The sequence below is a fragment of the Mastomys coucha genome, unplaced genomic scaffold (assembly GCF_008632895.1).
Source record: "Mastomys coucha isolate ucsf_1 unplaced genomic scaffold, UCSF_Mcou_1 pScaffold22, whole genome shotgun sequence".
NCBI lineage: Eukaryota > Metazoa > Chordata > Mammalia > Rodentia > Muridae > Mastomys > Mastomys coucha.
The window spans coordinates 201,143,317-201,157,420 of record NW_022196905.1 but is presented as its reverse complement, the minus strand read 5'-3'; the positions used below and the strand labels follow the sequence as shown (position 1 = coordinate 201,157,420).

At 41.4% G+C, this 14,104-nt stretch overlaps 1 protein-coding gene and 1 long non-coding RNA gene across 8 annotated transcripts in view; one reads left to right on the top strand and one right to left on the bottom strand.

Moving 5' to 3' along the window:
* Positions 1–14,104, top strand: part of Palld (palladin, cytoskeletal associated protein) — a 393,911-nt gene that overhangs the window by 174,249 nt on the left and 205,558 nt on the right. For all 5 annotated transcript variants that reach the window (XM_031339914.1, XM_031339915.1, XM_031339917.1 and 2 more), the window contains 3 exons: positions 8,179–8,245; positions 9,568–9,673; positions 11,989–12,063. In XM_031339914.1, coding sequence (XP_031195774.1) covers positions 8,179–8,245; positions 9,568–9,673; positions 11,989–12,063 — 248 coding nt within the window. The remainder of the gene's footprint in view (positions 1–8,178; positions 8,246–9,567; positions 9,674–11,988; positions 12,064–14,104) is intronic.
* The window catches only part of LOC116069356, a 166,549-nt gene that overhangs the window by 119,139 nt on the left and 33,306 nt on the right, over positions 1–14,104 (bottom strand). Inside the window, exon 6 of one of the 3 annotated variants that reach the window (XR_004109993.1) lies at positions 11,457–12,150. The exons of the other annotated variants lie outside the window; for them this stretch is intronic. This is a non-coding gene — a long non-coding RNA (uncharacterized LOC116069356). Of the gene's footprint in view, positions 1–11,456; positions 12,151–14,104 lie in introns of those variants that run through there. 3 annotated transcript variants of the gene reach the window in all.

The following is a 14,104-nucleotide window of genomic DNA, read 5'->3' as shown; positions in this document are numbered from 1 at the left end:
GCCCCAGTCTCCAAGAGGATGTCCCCACCCTCTCCCATCTCACCAGACCTCCCCATTCCCTAGGATCTCAAGTCTCTCAAAGGTTAGGAGCATCTTCTCCCACTGAGGCCAGACCAGGCAGTTCTCTGCTGTATATGCGTCTGGGGCCTCAGACCAGCTGGTGAATGAATGCTACCTGGCTGGTGGCTCAGTGTCTAAGTTATCTCCGGAGTCCAGGTTACTTGAGACTGCTGGTCTTCCTATGGGGGTCACCCTCCTCCTCAGTTTCTTCCAGACTTTCCCTAATTCAACCATAGGGGGTCCGTGGCTTCTGCCCATTGGTTGGGTGTAAGTATCTGTATCTGGCTCTTTCAGAGCTCGTTAGGCCTTGGAGGGCAGCCATGCTAGACTCCTGTCTGTAAGCACACTATAGCCAACACTCCTTTTTATCTCCACCATATTTGTTTGAACTTATTTATAATTTAAAGCATCCAGTTTAGTAGCTCTGCCTCAACTGGATGGAAACAGTGTATCATCCAAAGTTCTAAAAGGTTTAGGAAGTCACTCATGGGAATTAGAGGTGAGGAGTACTTGGAAATGTTTTCATTTTTACTAAATTTGAGCCTTGTGCTTTTGTTTCTATTTGTTGTTATTGTTGAGACTCCCTTCTTTCTACTAATTAACCATGAACTTGAATGCTTTGGTGGGGATGACTTAAAAACCCTGTGCTTTAAGAGCAGTTTGAGAGAATGGAATGCTTCTATTGGCCAATCTTTTTTTTTTTTTAAACATAACCACGCCTTGTGAAATTGGAAATCTTGATTACTGAAGTACCATTGAGATAATATAACTATTTTTGTGTCAGTACCAGTATTTTTAAATAATTGCAAGGGTTTTAGCCATACTTCTCAGATTGCCTTTAAATCTACAACTTAATGACAATTCTATAAGCCAACTGCCTCTTAAAATGATAGTTAAACTTTCGAACAAGCATGAAAATGCTCGAGGCCCCTCTATTGAGTTGGTCTTCAGTTTTCAGCTATTTTGTCTCATTGTATTATACTACTTCATAGGAGAACAAAAGAAAATAAGGTCCCAAACTCTTGTCTAGAGCTCCTTCAAGAAATGACAAAAAGAATTTTAAAAGTAACAAGTACTGTTGACTAAAAACCGGCACCTTTGCTTTTGAAAGGACTTTTCTACTTTACATTAAAGTATTTTCAGGGAACTCAAGCAACGTTCTCTTCTTAGAGAAAATTAGAAAAGCAAAGAGCTCCTGGGTAGGTAGTACCCATGTAGCACTTGTAAAAGTGCACACAAAGGCATGCAGATAAACTTATTTAAGCTTCATTCTTAGTCCTTTGAGGCATTTCTCTGACTTCTATTTTGCAAATGAGAGGCAGACCCAGACATAGTGAGAGGGGCTCCCCCAAAGTAAAGCCCATGTTCTTAGGCACTCCATCAGAATAGTGAATATTGTAAAGTGCTTCATAAGTGAAAATTTGATGGCAAAAGACTTCTGATGCCATAATGAGTTCTTACTAAATGTCACTAATGGGCAGGCTCCATGGTGACCCTCTATGTGGCATTGCAAGAACACAGTGGAGGGGACTGAAAGAAACTTTCTCTCACATTATGATCTCATGCCTGTTCATTTAGAACACTTTAAAATGCAGTGCCTCGTTGGCTTGGAGGCTTGGTAAAAATAAGCTGGGTTTTTCTTTCCCAATGTATAGTTTTCCCATGATGCTCAGTGAGCTCAGTCCCTGGTCATAAGGTTTTGTGAGTTTAGATAATGCACAACCTTATACAGATTGAAGGAAGGATAAAGGAGCTGGGCAAAGCAAGATAAGCAGCCAATAAGATTCATCTTCCCAGGAATAACATAAATTACTATAGAAACTGGGTAACACTGACCTTGTTAAATATGAATAAGCATTTAAGTTTTAAGTGAAAAATTTAAATGTGTATTTATCCCCGAAAACAATGACGTGAATGGGAGTCAAGCTCAGATACATTCTTAGTCTCACCATGAGTCTAAATTAGAAATGTTTGCACTCATTAATTCCAGCACTGCTTAGATTCAGGCCTTGCTCAAACACATTGCTGATTTTGCATTGGCAAGGAGGCACTGGAGGGCTAGCAGAGAAGTGGTAAAGTTTTAAATATCAGCAAAAGAACTTTTCTGAATATTTCAAAACCTATTCTTAGTTGGAAATTATCTAACTTTCATTGTTTAGGCCCTTGAGATAGCACAGTGGGTAGGACCTGCCAACTTGAATTTGGAACCCATATGGTAAAAGTGAAGACACTCCCAAGAGTTCTCCCCTGACTGCTGCACTTGCTGCGGTGTATGTGCCATCATGAGTGTGCACATCACACACAATAGTAATAATGATATTAATAACACAATAGTAAATAAAATAATGGCTGGATATCCTCTGCCCCCTCTGTGTGTATGTGTCTATGTGTGTGTGTGTCTGTGTGTGTGTGTGTCTGTGTGTCTATGTGTGTGTCTGTGTGTCTATGTGTGTGTCTGTGTGTGTGTCTGTGTGTGTGTGTGTCTGTGTGTGTGCGCACACGGGCGCTTGCATGCCGCCTGTCAAAGATTCAAACCCAGGCAAGTCTGCCGCTTCTTTGCTGCCCCAGAACAAGAAGACGTTCTTCCTATCCCTGGGGTTGCTATTACCCCTGACTTGCTCTGGTTTAATAGCATTTTTCAGGACACAGTAAAGTCTTGTTTTGTTTTTGCCATCCTCACATGTATGTTCGATAACTGCTGTGAAATGGGCACTGGTCCCAATCCAAAGCTCACAGTAGCGAATGCATAGCTACTCTGGAGCTCACAGTCCAGAAAAAAAAGGCCCAGGAAAATACTTAAAAGGATTTTCCTTAAAAGACCTGGCAAGTCTATGAAGAGCATAAAGACAATTGATGGAATGGGTGTGTAGAAAGCCACTCTGAAAAGGTGACATTTGATCTAAGAGAAAGGAAAAACTTGGGAAAGGATCCTCGAGACAGAGGGACCACATGCAAAGGCCTGGGTGGGGAAGCCCAGAAGGGCAGAAAAAACCAAAGGATTCCAAGGTACCTGGACCTCATCAGCCAGGTGATAGGGACTAAAGCAACTTAGAGGTAAAGGGTTTATTTTCATTCAGAATTCCAGGTTTTGGTCCAGTATTTCAGGAAATTCAAGGTGGTGGGTACTTGAAACAGTAGGTCGCATGATATCCATAGTCAAGAACAGAGAGAACTGAATGCTTGCAGGCTTCATATTGCTTAATTTGCTCTTTACATTTAGCCTAAGAACCCTTGCCTAGGGAATAGTGCTGTTCACAGCGAGCTGGGATCCTGTCATGCCCATTAGCATAATCAAGACAATCCACCACAGACCTGCTCACTGACCAAGGTAAACGTAATCAAAACAATCTCTCAAGTCTTCCAGGTGATACATTGTATCCAGTTGACAGTTAAAATTAACCATTACCCCAGGAAAAGGAATTGGCTTCAGGAAGGAGGGACTTGCTAGCAGTGTCCTTTCTACTGAGAAGTCAGATGAGGTCAAGGAGCAAAGCACTGACTTCAGCAATGCTGGGCACTGTTGGTGACTTTTAGGAAGAGGGAGTTCAGGGACAGGGTATCGTTAGATGAGAAAAGTTTGCAAACTGGGAAAGCAGTAGCAGATATTGGATAGTCGTTCAGGAAGGTTTGCCAAGTCACCAGCAGAAACATTGGCAGTATCTGGAAAAAGAATATGAGGTCATAAAGGATAATTTGTTTTCAGGCAGGAGTTACTAGAATATGTTTATATGCTGATGAAAAGACATAAAAAGGGAGAAAATTAGTTAGAGCAGAAGAAGGGAAGGATTAAAATGCAAAGTCTTTAAGGGGGCAGAAGAAAATGGCGCCTGTAGGTATAGGATGGGGAACAGAGGCTCCCCTTCTGGGATAGCTCGTAAAGGAATAGTCTCAAGAAAATGTAAATAGGTAAGATAAACACCATGTGAAATAAATCCATCCCAACTTTCTACGGCTCCTTCCTCTTACCGTTGTAAAATTAATTATAGGGGTTGGTATAGCTTCAAGAACTAAATGTGAGGTGAACCAAGCTGGATGGAACTAGACCTTGTGGTCATGAAGAATGTGGATCTGGAGGAGAGGGCAGGAAGTCAGCATCAGAAGATAGGGAGGTTGGTCAGGAATGCAGAAGAGAGATGGAAGGAGGCAGGTACTGCTTGACGTTGGTTTGCATTTGCTCAACACTAAGTAGTGAGCTTTGGAAGGATGCCATGATGTTGCATGGGCAGATGTTCTTTCTGCACCTGTGAGGTCGAGCCCCAAATGCCAGACCACCAGAGTGCACCAGGGTCTGATAACCAATGGATATCCAAGCACATATTCCTTAGACTAGATTTGAAAACTTATATAGAGAACCTAATAATTTTCTGGGCTGAAGAGATGGCTCAGTGGTTAAGAGCACCAATTGCTCTTCCAGAGGTTCTCAGTTCAATTCCCAGAAACCACATGGTGACTGACAACCATCTGTAATGGGATCTGGTGTCCTCTTTTCGTGTGTCTGAAGAGAGCAATGGTGTACTCATACATAAAATAAATAAATAAAAAATAATAATTTTCCTAGTATTTTTATGGACTGCTCTATGAACTTTAACAGTGGTTCTGTGCTTTGAAATCAGATCATTGTCAGCATCTATGAAATTGATCCCAGAGTGGTGCTGGCTATTCTAAAGATCATGAAAATATTTTCTTTAAAAAAAAAAAAAATCTATACACACACACACACACACACACAAAGATATAAAACCATTCATATACTGACTGCCGTGTGATCCTCTCTGTGTGTATGTATGCGTTGATGGGAACTGAAGTTAGAGCTTCACACATGCTAAGCATACACCACCTCACCGCCAAGCCATAGTCCAACCCAAGTCACTTTTAGTATGTTACCATGTCTTATCGTTCTCCTGTGCATCCTTTCCTTCAAATAGTTTTTTCAACCTAGTTTGTTTGTTTGTTGTTTGTTTTTAATTTAAGTAATTATCTCCCAAGCACCTACCCATGTCATAATCATTGCTGAGCAATAGATAACCCACAAGGGCAGACTTGCAGAGGGAGAGGGGAATTGCTATCAGGTAAGGGGAAGGAAGTGCTGGCACTGTAAGGATTTAATCTGGTCCACCCGGCCACAGCTGTTTGGACACCTGAGAAATAAGGTGACATTGACATTCCGCGAGGGCTGGGCAGGTGCAGAAAGCGCCCCAGGCATGCTAATGCTTTTCACTGTCTTTCTCAGATGGCCAATTGCAAAAAGGGAGAAGGAAAAAATTTTTTTTCATCTTTTTAAGTTATCTATGTAAGAACCAAACCCAGGATCTTCCATGTACTAGTCAGGAGCTCTGCCTCTGTGCTATAGCTACAGTCCAAGAAAGTGTATCTGTCTGTCTGTCTGGTATTGTTTTGTTTAAGACAAGAGTTCCTTTTGTAGCCCAGGCTAGCCATGAACTCACAAGAATCTGCCTGTGCTAGGATTCATGTCTAGTCCTGTTTCACAATGCCTGACTCCTGGAATAAATCCTGTTGTATGGTTTTGTTGCTGCTGCTGCTGCTGCTGCTGCTGCTGCTGCTGCTGCTCCTGCTGCTGCTGCTGCTGTTGTTGTTGCTCTTGCCTTTGCTGGAGTTCAGACAGGGTCAGACTAGTCAAGGCTAGTCTGGGACTCAACTGCTTAAGTAGTCCAGATTCACCTTAAATTCAAGGCTATCCTTCTGCCTCAGTCTCTCCAGTGCTGGAAATAGAAGTGTAAACCACACACCCAGCAAGAATGATCTTTTAGTAGACCCAGCAAGATGGCTTAGAGGTAATGACACTTACCACCAAAGGCTGGCAGCATGAGTTCAGTCCTTAGAACCTACATAAAAGAGTACATGGAGAAACCTGACTCTATGGAGATGATCCTCTGACCCACACGTGCGTACTGTAATATATGTGCTCCCTCATACTAAGTTTCTTAAACCAACAAAAAAAATGACTTTTTAAAATACAAATCATAACAGAAAAATTATTATTTTACCTACTAGAAATGTTTGGAGTCAGGTGAGCATAGTTGTTTTTCTCCCATATTTTTGACCTCTTTGAGACCGCCGTAGGACTTTGCTCCCCTTAAAATCCATTTTATGATTCCAATTAAGTTGTTATCTCAGAGTAGCCCAGCCCATACTGATAACAGGCTTTCTTAGTAGTTCAGTAGTTCCTGAGGCTTCCTCTGCTTAGCCCCTCCCACCTCTTCATCACAGTCTAAGGTTTTTCCTCCTCCTCCTCCTCCTCCTCCTCCTCCTCCTCCTCCTCCTCCTCCTCCTCCTCCTCCTCCAAAGTCTGCTTCTACTGCTCCTGTGTCTTTTGCCTGGTTTTTCTATGTACCCTCTCCCCCAGCTAACCCTGCGGTCCACTCCTCTCACCACCTCCAATACCCTGCCAATAAACTCCAGGCCTTTGAGCTCCAGCACACCAGACCCACCCTGTGTTATCTAACTGGCCTCAAATATTGCCTCCCCAGCCTCCTGCTAGTTTTCTGCTGCACACTCACTCCCTGTCCCCAAATAAGTCTTACAATTCTCTGACCACATGCTTCCAGCAGAGGCTTAGGGCCAGCACTGAGCAAGCATGGTACTAAGCACTCTGAGGAATCCAGATCCACACAGCCTAGAAGGTTATGGGGGAGGGGGACGATTCAAAAACAGTACAGCCTGTCACCACCACCTACAGTTTGGTTCTTCCGTGTTCCTGCCTATAAAGTGGGCATCACTCACTTCTTGGTGAGGTTATAACAGGTTATCATAATCCAAAGGTGCAACGAGCCAAGCTGACTGCTAAGTGTGCATTAACCATTCACAGTTTGGTAATTCCTTTTTCAACCTTCCTTTAATTCTCGGAGGACTGATAATTTTTCAGCAGAAACGACAGGTGATATGCATGGTGTAAACAAGGAGCCCTCAGAATCCCGAGAAGACAGACAAAGGACGACCTGTAATAGGCAGAATAGCAAGAGGGTGTCCCTAGGAAAATGAGTCACAGAACTGCAGGTACAAAGGAGGAAGCAGAGACGTGGTTGAGGAGGCCGCCCTCTTCCTCCTCTTCATCCTTTGTGAGCCTTCCTTGCTCCCTACTTACAACCGCAAGCTCACTCCATTCCTCTCTCTGCCCACACTCCTCTCCCGGCTTGACTTTTCCCTGTTTTGCCATATAAGGTATTAAGTTCTGGCTCCTCTATCTGTGTGCTCCAAAGAACAGGACTCTACAAGGCTTTGTGTATATGCTGAATGTCTTTGGGGACCACATCCCAGTTCCCTAAGCTGTGTCCCAGCCAGTGAGTACATTCAATTCTGAGGATCGGGATCACGTGACTCGCAAATACTGGAAGTCTGGTGAAGAAATCATGAAATCTGTGGGAATGTCAGATTTGAGGAGTTCTCCTTTAAACTAAGACATCTTCTGCCTTCATAGGAAAGTTGTATGTATGCTAGGAAAAAAAAAAAAAACCTGACATAAGAGGAGGACGGCTCTGGGAGGGAAAGAAATGGAAAGACATGAGTCTTCTCGGTAATACAGGAGCCAGGTGAAGAACACCCACACCGGAAGAAGTGGGAAGGGACAAAGCAAACATTCCAACCGACTTACCTCAGCAGGACTGTTTTCAAGGTCAACAAAAGACCTGAGAGGCTTTACTGCAGTGCAGGCAAGGTCACATTCAGATGGAGAGTCAGGGAGCTGCTCCTGATTCAGAGTAGTGAAGACATTGGCAGCCTACCCGATAGGGTCTCCCCCGTTTAAGTTTAAAACCATGGGCGTTTTTCCACAAAGACACTCACATTTGTCTCATAGTTGTCTAGGCATGTAAAGAGATGGCTGAGATGGCCAGAGAGATACAAAAGGAAAGTAACAATAAATTGTAAGCACAGTGGCCTAAAGGAAGCTATTACAGTACCTTTAAAAGACTGTTTTCTGAAGAAACAGCAGTAAAAATTGATTCGACACTGAATCACCCTCCGTTTTGATGTGTATTTATAGCACAAATAAGACCTTGCAGGCTGCTATTTGCAAACTAAGGCCATTCTACTCTTCGGAACTCTTGGAGATGCTGGTACTGCTCATGTCCTAAAGGTCTCATGATCTTTAATGTCTTCCAGGAGCCAGTTCAACGGACTCTGACAGCGAAAGCTTATCTTTCCTATCAAAAGCTGGAGCCATGCCGCAGTGAGTTGTCCTTGAGTCCCCTGATGGCCCTTGTGACAAGAGGGGTAACAACAGAGCTTCTGGGTTTTGAAACCAGGTGTGCCGGGCTGGGAATGGTCAAGCCGTGTGTCCATCAGAGAAAGAGTGTGTGGAATTGGGACACAATTTTTTACTTCGTATGACTTTTCACTGCAGGGGTCTGTGTTTCAACCTCAGCATGCCAAAATGGAGCCAAGTGCTGTGTTCGCTGCAAAGGCAACCTTTGAAGCTGATTAAGTAAATGGCAAGGCCAGTCACACTGAGAGAAAAATCAGTTAGGTCCGAATGATGATCAAAATGTCTAATTGAGCCAGAAATGGATTCTCTTTTCATTGGATAAAGATTTTTTTTTGCAGTTAGACCTTATATCTGAAAAAGCCCAAATTTTCTTATCCCTACAGAGACTTGTGTTACTAAAAAAAAAAAGTTATGTCTCCTCTATTTTACAAAAGTATAGCCAAGTCTACCTGAGTTTGGTAGAAAATTCCATTAATGGTGAGATGTGCTAACAAATGTTTTTAGTTACTGGTAAATACAGAACAGTTATATCTATTAAAAATGCTACTTTCCCTGATTAGATCCTTACTCAGTAATACTAGTACTGTATTGTAAGACTATTACAATAATAAAATAATCGTACATTATTTGAAAAATCATGTCCACTCAACACCAGATAATGACCATTGCTAAAGAAGATTATACAATTGTACATTTTTTCCTGATTGAAGTTAGAGTTCAAATTCAGAGGTTTCACACCCTCTCGGCCACTCTGAGCCTGGCAATGGACTCCCCTAGGGCTTTCTCTTTCTATAACACTAAAGTCTCAGCACTAACAGAAGACAAAAATTCCAAGCCACTCTCAGCAAATTTAGAAGCCGGCAAAAGCGACAGCTGTTAGCCCTAAAATAAACACTAAAACTGAGTTAAATATAGGCTCCTAACCATAAAGATGTCAAATATTTGTTAACTGATAAAGACTGGAGCTTTCCAAGTTCTTATTTTCTCTTGGGATTTAAAAAAAATAATACCTTAATAATCTTTATCAGTATGAGTTGCCTCTGGCTCATTTTGTCTCTTCTGTGTGTTTATTAAAGTCTGTTCTATCCGTGCTCTGACCACACAGCTCTTTTGGCAATTTGTTTTGATAAGTTCCAACGAATTTTAATGGAAGTAGACTGGGTCTACAAAAAGAAACCCAGGTCTTCTATAAAAATATTTTAAAGAACAATTGCTGACTTATAAAAACACAAACACACAACAACAACAACAACAAAACTTCTAACACTTGCTTCCCTATTTTCCAGAGCTCAGAAGAAAACAACGTCTGTTTCCTTAACCATAGGATCCTCATCTCCGAAGACAGGAGTAACTACAGCAGTCATTCAGCCCTTATCCGTGCCGGTCCAACAGGTAATTATGCCTCCGGCCTCCAGGGAGCTGAGCTCAGGGGCAAGCAGGCTGTTGTGTTTTATGAATAGGAGTTTGATTCTAACCTACACATTCCCTTACAGTATTTTCTGATAAAATAACACAGCTGAAGGGAGAAAAAAACTAATGGTTAATGTTCTCATTTTTCTTCATTAAGAATAATCTGCAATCATAACCACACCACCAGTAAGACACCAGCCGCGTTCAAATAGGAATTTCTGATAATGACAATAATGACATAAGTCTTAGCTCTGATTGTCCCCTCTGTCCTTTCTTCCAGTTAAACTATCTCATTAGCTTATTTAAAAAGACCAGTAAAGTTCACGTACCAACAGGAAACTTTTTCTATCTCAGAAGGCCAAACTGTATGGCTTAGAAAAAAAAACAATTAAAATTCTTTGATTTTATTATACTGTTTTTAAATATTGGTTTGAGGTCCATACAAGACTGTTTTATCAAAGAAAGAGCAGGTCCTAGGAAGGGACTGTAGTGGGTTTACTGTCCAAACACTATCAGCATCACTCCTTAAGTAAAAGACAAAATCAAATGTCTGTAAAGAATTGATGTGATGTAAATCTTTAAGTCCAACAGTACTAGACAGTTTCCCGGACCCTCCTGGTAAGTAAACCCATCCCTAGTTAAGAGATTTGTCTCATGTACATCCCCATGACTTCCATGTGTTTTTATTACCCACAATATTATCAGAATCATATCAGCTACCACATGCCATACACAGTAGCATGTAAGAGATGAACTCAGTGGAGAAAAGACATTTGTGTTCATAAACTGGAGAAGAACCAACAAGAATAAGTGACCCAGAAATGTCAGCCACAATAGATATTTCCTTTAAACCACTGAACTACAGTTTTCATTCAAAACCAAGGGTAGTTTTAACTTAAGAGTTTGGCTTTTAGTTATCAACGAGAATTTCTTTGAATGCTGACCACGGTAGTAGATATTGAATAGCAGAAAGCAGAAGTCATCAGTGCCCACTCCTTCCCAGTTTCTAGACTAGGCTAGGCAAAACTCAAGATGCTTCTCAATATGACCATATTTATTGTGAAATACAAATGAGAATGATATACATTGATGTGTAGATGCAAACACTACAATGGTGTGTAGAGTACATTGTCAATGGCTTCATTTACAGGAACTCTGGGTAATGCATCCTAGTTTACAGATGTGAGGTTGAAGTGCTCATCATTTCTTCCTTACAGCCAATGAGAAAAAAAGTTTAATATATGGGAGCCAGGGTTCCTGGGTTCGAATCCCAGCTCTACCAACTTACTGAAGGGACTTCGGAACAAATAGCATAACCTCTGTGGGCCTAACTCCTTTGTCGGCAAACTGGAGATGATAATACCAGCAGTCTCCCAGGGGTGTTGTGAAGAGTTTCTGAGTTGGCTTTTATATGACGTTTCAAACAATGTCTCACCCGGGGTAATACTATAAAAGCATTCATATATTCTTTGGATGTCAATGATAGTGAAAAGTGAAACACAGACCTCCTGAAACACAAGCCAGTAAAATGTATTCCTGGGACAATGAATAAGATCTGTCACTGCCATTGTATCCCCACAACACTCTGATGTCCCATAGTATATTCATATAAACGTTATCAGATGGCTACCGATTTATAAGTAAGTCCAGATTACTTGAAAATAAGCAATTTCACACAAAAAAAATCCCATTTACTGCTTTTTATTTTCCATTCACAACTCTGAAACCTTTTACTTTCCCTGAGATGAATGCCGTTCAGTAACAGTTTCAGTACATTGAGATTTTTTTTTTTTACACATCAATAAATGAGTTTTCTTTCACTCAGAATTTCTATCCCCCTTTATTGAAAGAGTTCACATTAAAAATAAGATCGGCCGATGTTTCCATTACTTACTTTACCCTTCATTGCCAATAGCTTATCCTTTTGATTCAATGAATCTGGACTGTATTTTAAAATAAAATATAGTGTCTGTGAGAATGTCTAAACAGACCCCTGTGGAAGTCCCACACACAGAAATCCATTTGGTAATAGCATTTAAAAGCTCTCAGATTCCCCCAGGACCCAGGGAGCTCTTACCTCCAATATCCTTTTGAACAGAGAAGAGTAACAGATGTGAAAATTAGGGGGCAGAACAATGTCTGGACTGTAAGAGTAAACTAGCGGGTAACGTGTGGCGACACTTCCATACCCTGGAATCATTCTCGTGGAGCAAACCCCATAGTGAAAGACTTCTTTAGCTCATCTCTTCAGAGATTTATAGATCAAGAATCTGATCCATGTGTGTCTGCTCTTTCAGGTTCACAATGCTACTTCGTATCTCTGCCGACCTGACGGAACCACCATGGGCTGCCTTCTTCCTGTTTTTACTAAGGTCTGACATCTGGAAGTCTCATTCTCCGTGTTTTCTTTAGTGCTTAAATTTCATTCACATATGACTTTATGTAGCAGCCCTTAAGATCTGAAATGAAGATATTAATAGGCAGATCATCATGGTTACCTTAGGGGATAGGTAGGTATTCGTTGAAACTGTATGGCTATTTTCTTATGCAAGATTGAGAACATGGTTGTAAACAGGTGAAGCCAGATGTCTGACCCAGTGGGAAAGCCAAGAGAGGTATGAATAATTCAGTGTTTAATTTTTTTTCTTTCTTTATAGCTGGGCATGATGGTGTATAACCATAGTCCCAGCACTTGGAGGCAGAAGTGCAAGGGTTTTTAAGAGTTTGAGGCCAGGACTGGTCTGTACAATGAATCCCAAGAGTCAATCAAGTTACTTTTTTACCACCAAGGGACCTCTTGAAAAATCTAAGAAGGTTTACAAAAAAACAAATCAAAACAACCCAAACAAACAAACAAGAAAACTGATTTTCCATTTGTTTTAAGTTGGAGATTTACATTGCCAAGTTGAGCGAGTCTCATGTCCTTGGGTGACTACAGAAGTCAGAAACCAGTCCACGCAGATTCTCTTTTTCTTTCTTTGTGTTTTTTGGAGAAAGGCTAAAACTTTGATGGACATTTTAAGAGGCCAAATAAGAGGGAAAATTAGTCTTTCTCATTCCCCCAATATAGAGTATATCTGATGCAAATTTTGCTGAACTCCCAACATGTTCCTTGTTTCTATCCATTTGATTGATATAGAATTTAGTAACCTGGTTCTAAAAGTTATGTTGTGTGTTGGGGGGCGGGGGTCTGGGAAGTTATTGTGAAGAGCCAGGGTCCTACTGAAGAAATAAACAGGACAGGCACCATTATGGAAGAAATGAATTTGCCCTATAAGATACCAACGCACCCTAAAGGTCTATTGGCTACAGTAAAAGTTGAGCATCCTTAATCTGAAATGCTTTAAAAACTAAAACATTGCATATTGACTGATGCCTGAGTGGAAGGTCCTATCACAACATGACAAGCCTCAGTGGATGTGCAGGTGCACTATAAACGCTGGGATATGTGTACTAGGTATTCAGAAAACATTAATGAATTTCATGTTTGCTTTGCTTGTGCCCTGCCTTAGTGTGTTTTCTGTTGCTGTATAAACACCACGACCAAAGGCAACTTGGGGAGGAAAAGGTTTATTTGGCTTATGCTTCCAGGAAGTGAGGGCAAACAATCGAGGAGTAAATGTGCTTACTGGCTAGCTCCCCCTTGCAGAGGAATTGGTACCACCCATAGTGGCCTGGACCTTCCTACATCAATTAGGAATCAGGAAAAATACCACACTGACCTACCCACAGGACAGTCCTGATGGAGGCAATTCCTCAACTGAAGCTCACCAGGTAATTCCAGGCCAGCGGAAGCTAACTAGAGGAGATCCTAGGCCCAAGATATCCCCATGTATGTGTAAACATTCCGATATTTAAAATAAACCCAAATCCCAAATCCAAAACACATTTGGATGAAGGCGTGTATCTCCTCAAAACTGCTGAGTCAGAATAAAAAATAAAATAAAGCACCTGCAGAGAGATTCCAATAACTGTAGGCACATAGTGACATTTGGGGGCACAGTGAATTCTTTAGTAGGATATAAATAAATAAATAAATAAATAAATAAATAAATAAATAAATAAATGGAACTCCACACTTTTCACAAAAAAATTCCAAGTAAGCTGAAGATACATGAGAAAACAACTATGTAATACTCTGTGAGGATGCCTGAGTGGCTGGCTCACAGGCATTGTCCCTGGCCTCAGGAGGCTGCAGTCAAAAGAGTGCTAAGTTTGAGACCAGCGAAGGCTGTGCAGTGAGTTCAAGATAACCCTGGATGAGGAAGTGTGAACCCTCACAAGAAAGAGAGAGATGGGGAGAAGGAATTTCTGTCAGGCCACACCAAAAGCCACTTTGTTATCTTTGTGTGGGGAGATGGTTTTATTTTGCCTTTGAAGCCTGAATGAATCCAAGCTTAGTAAAGGCCTCTT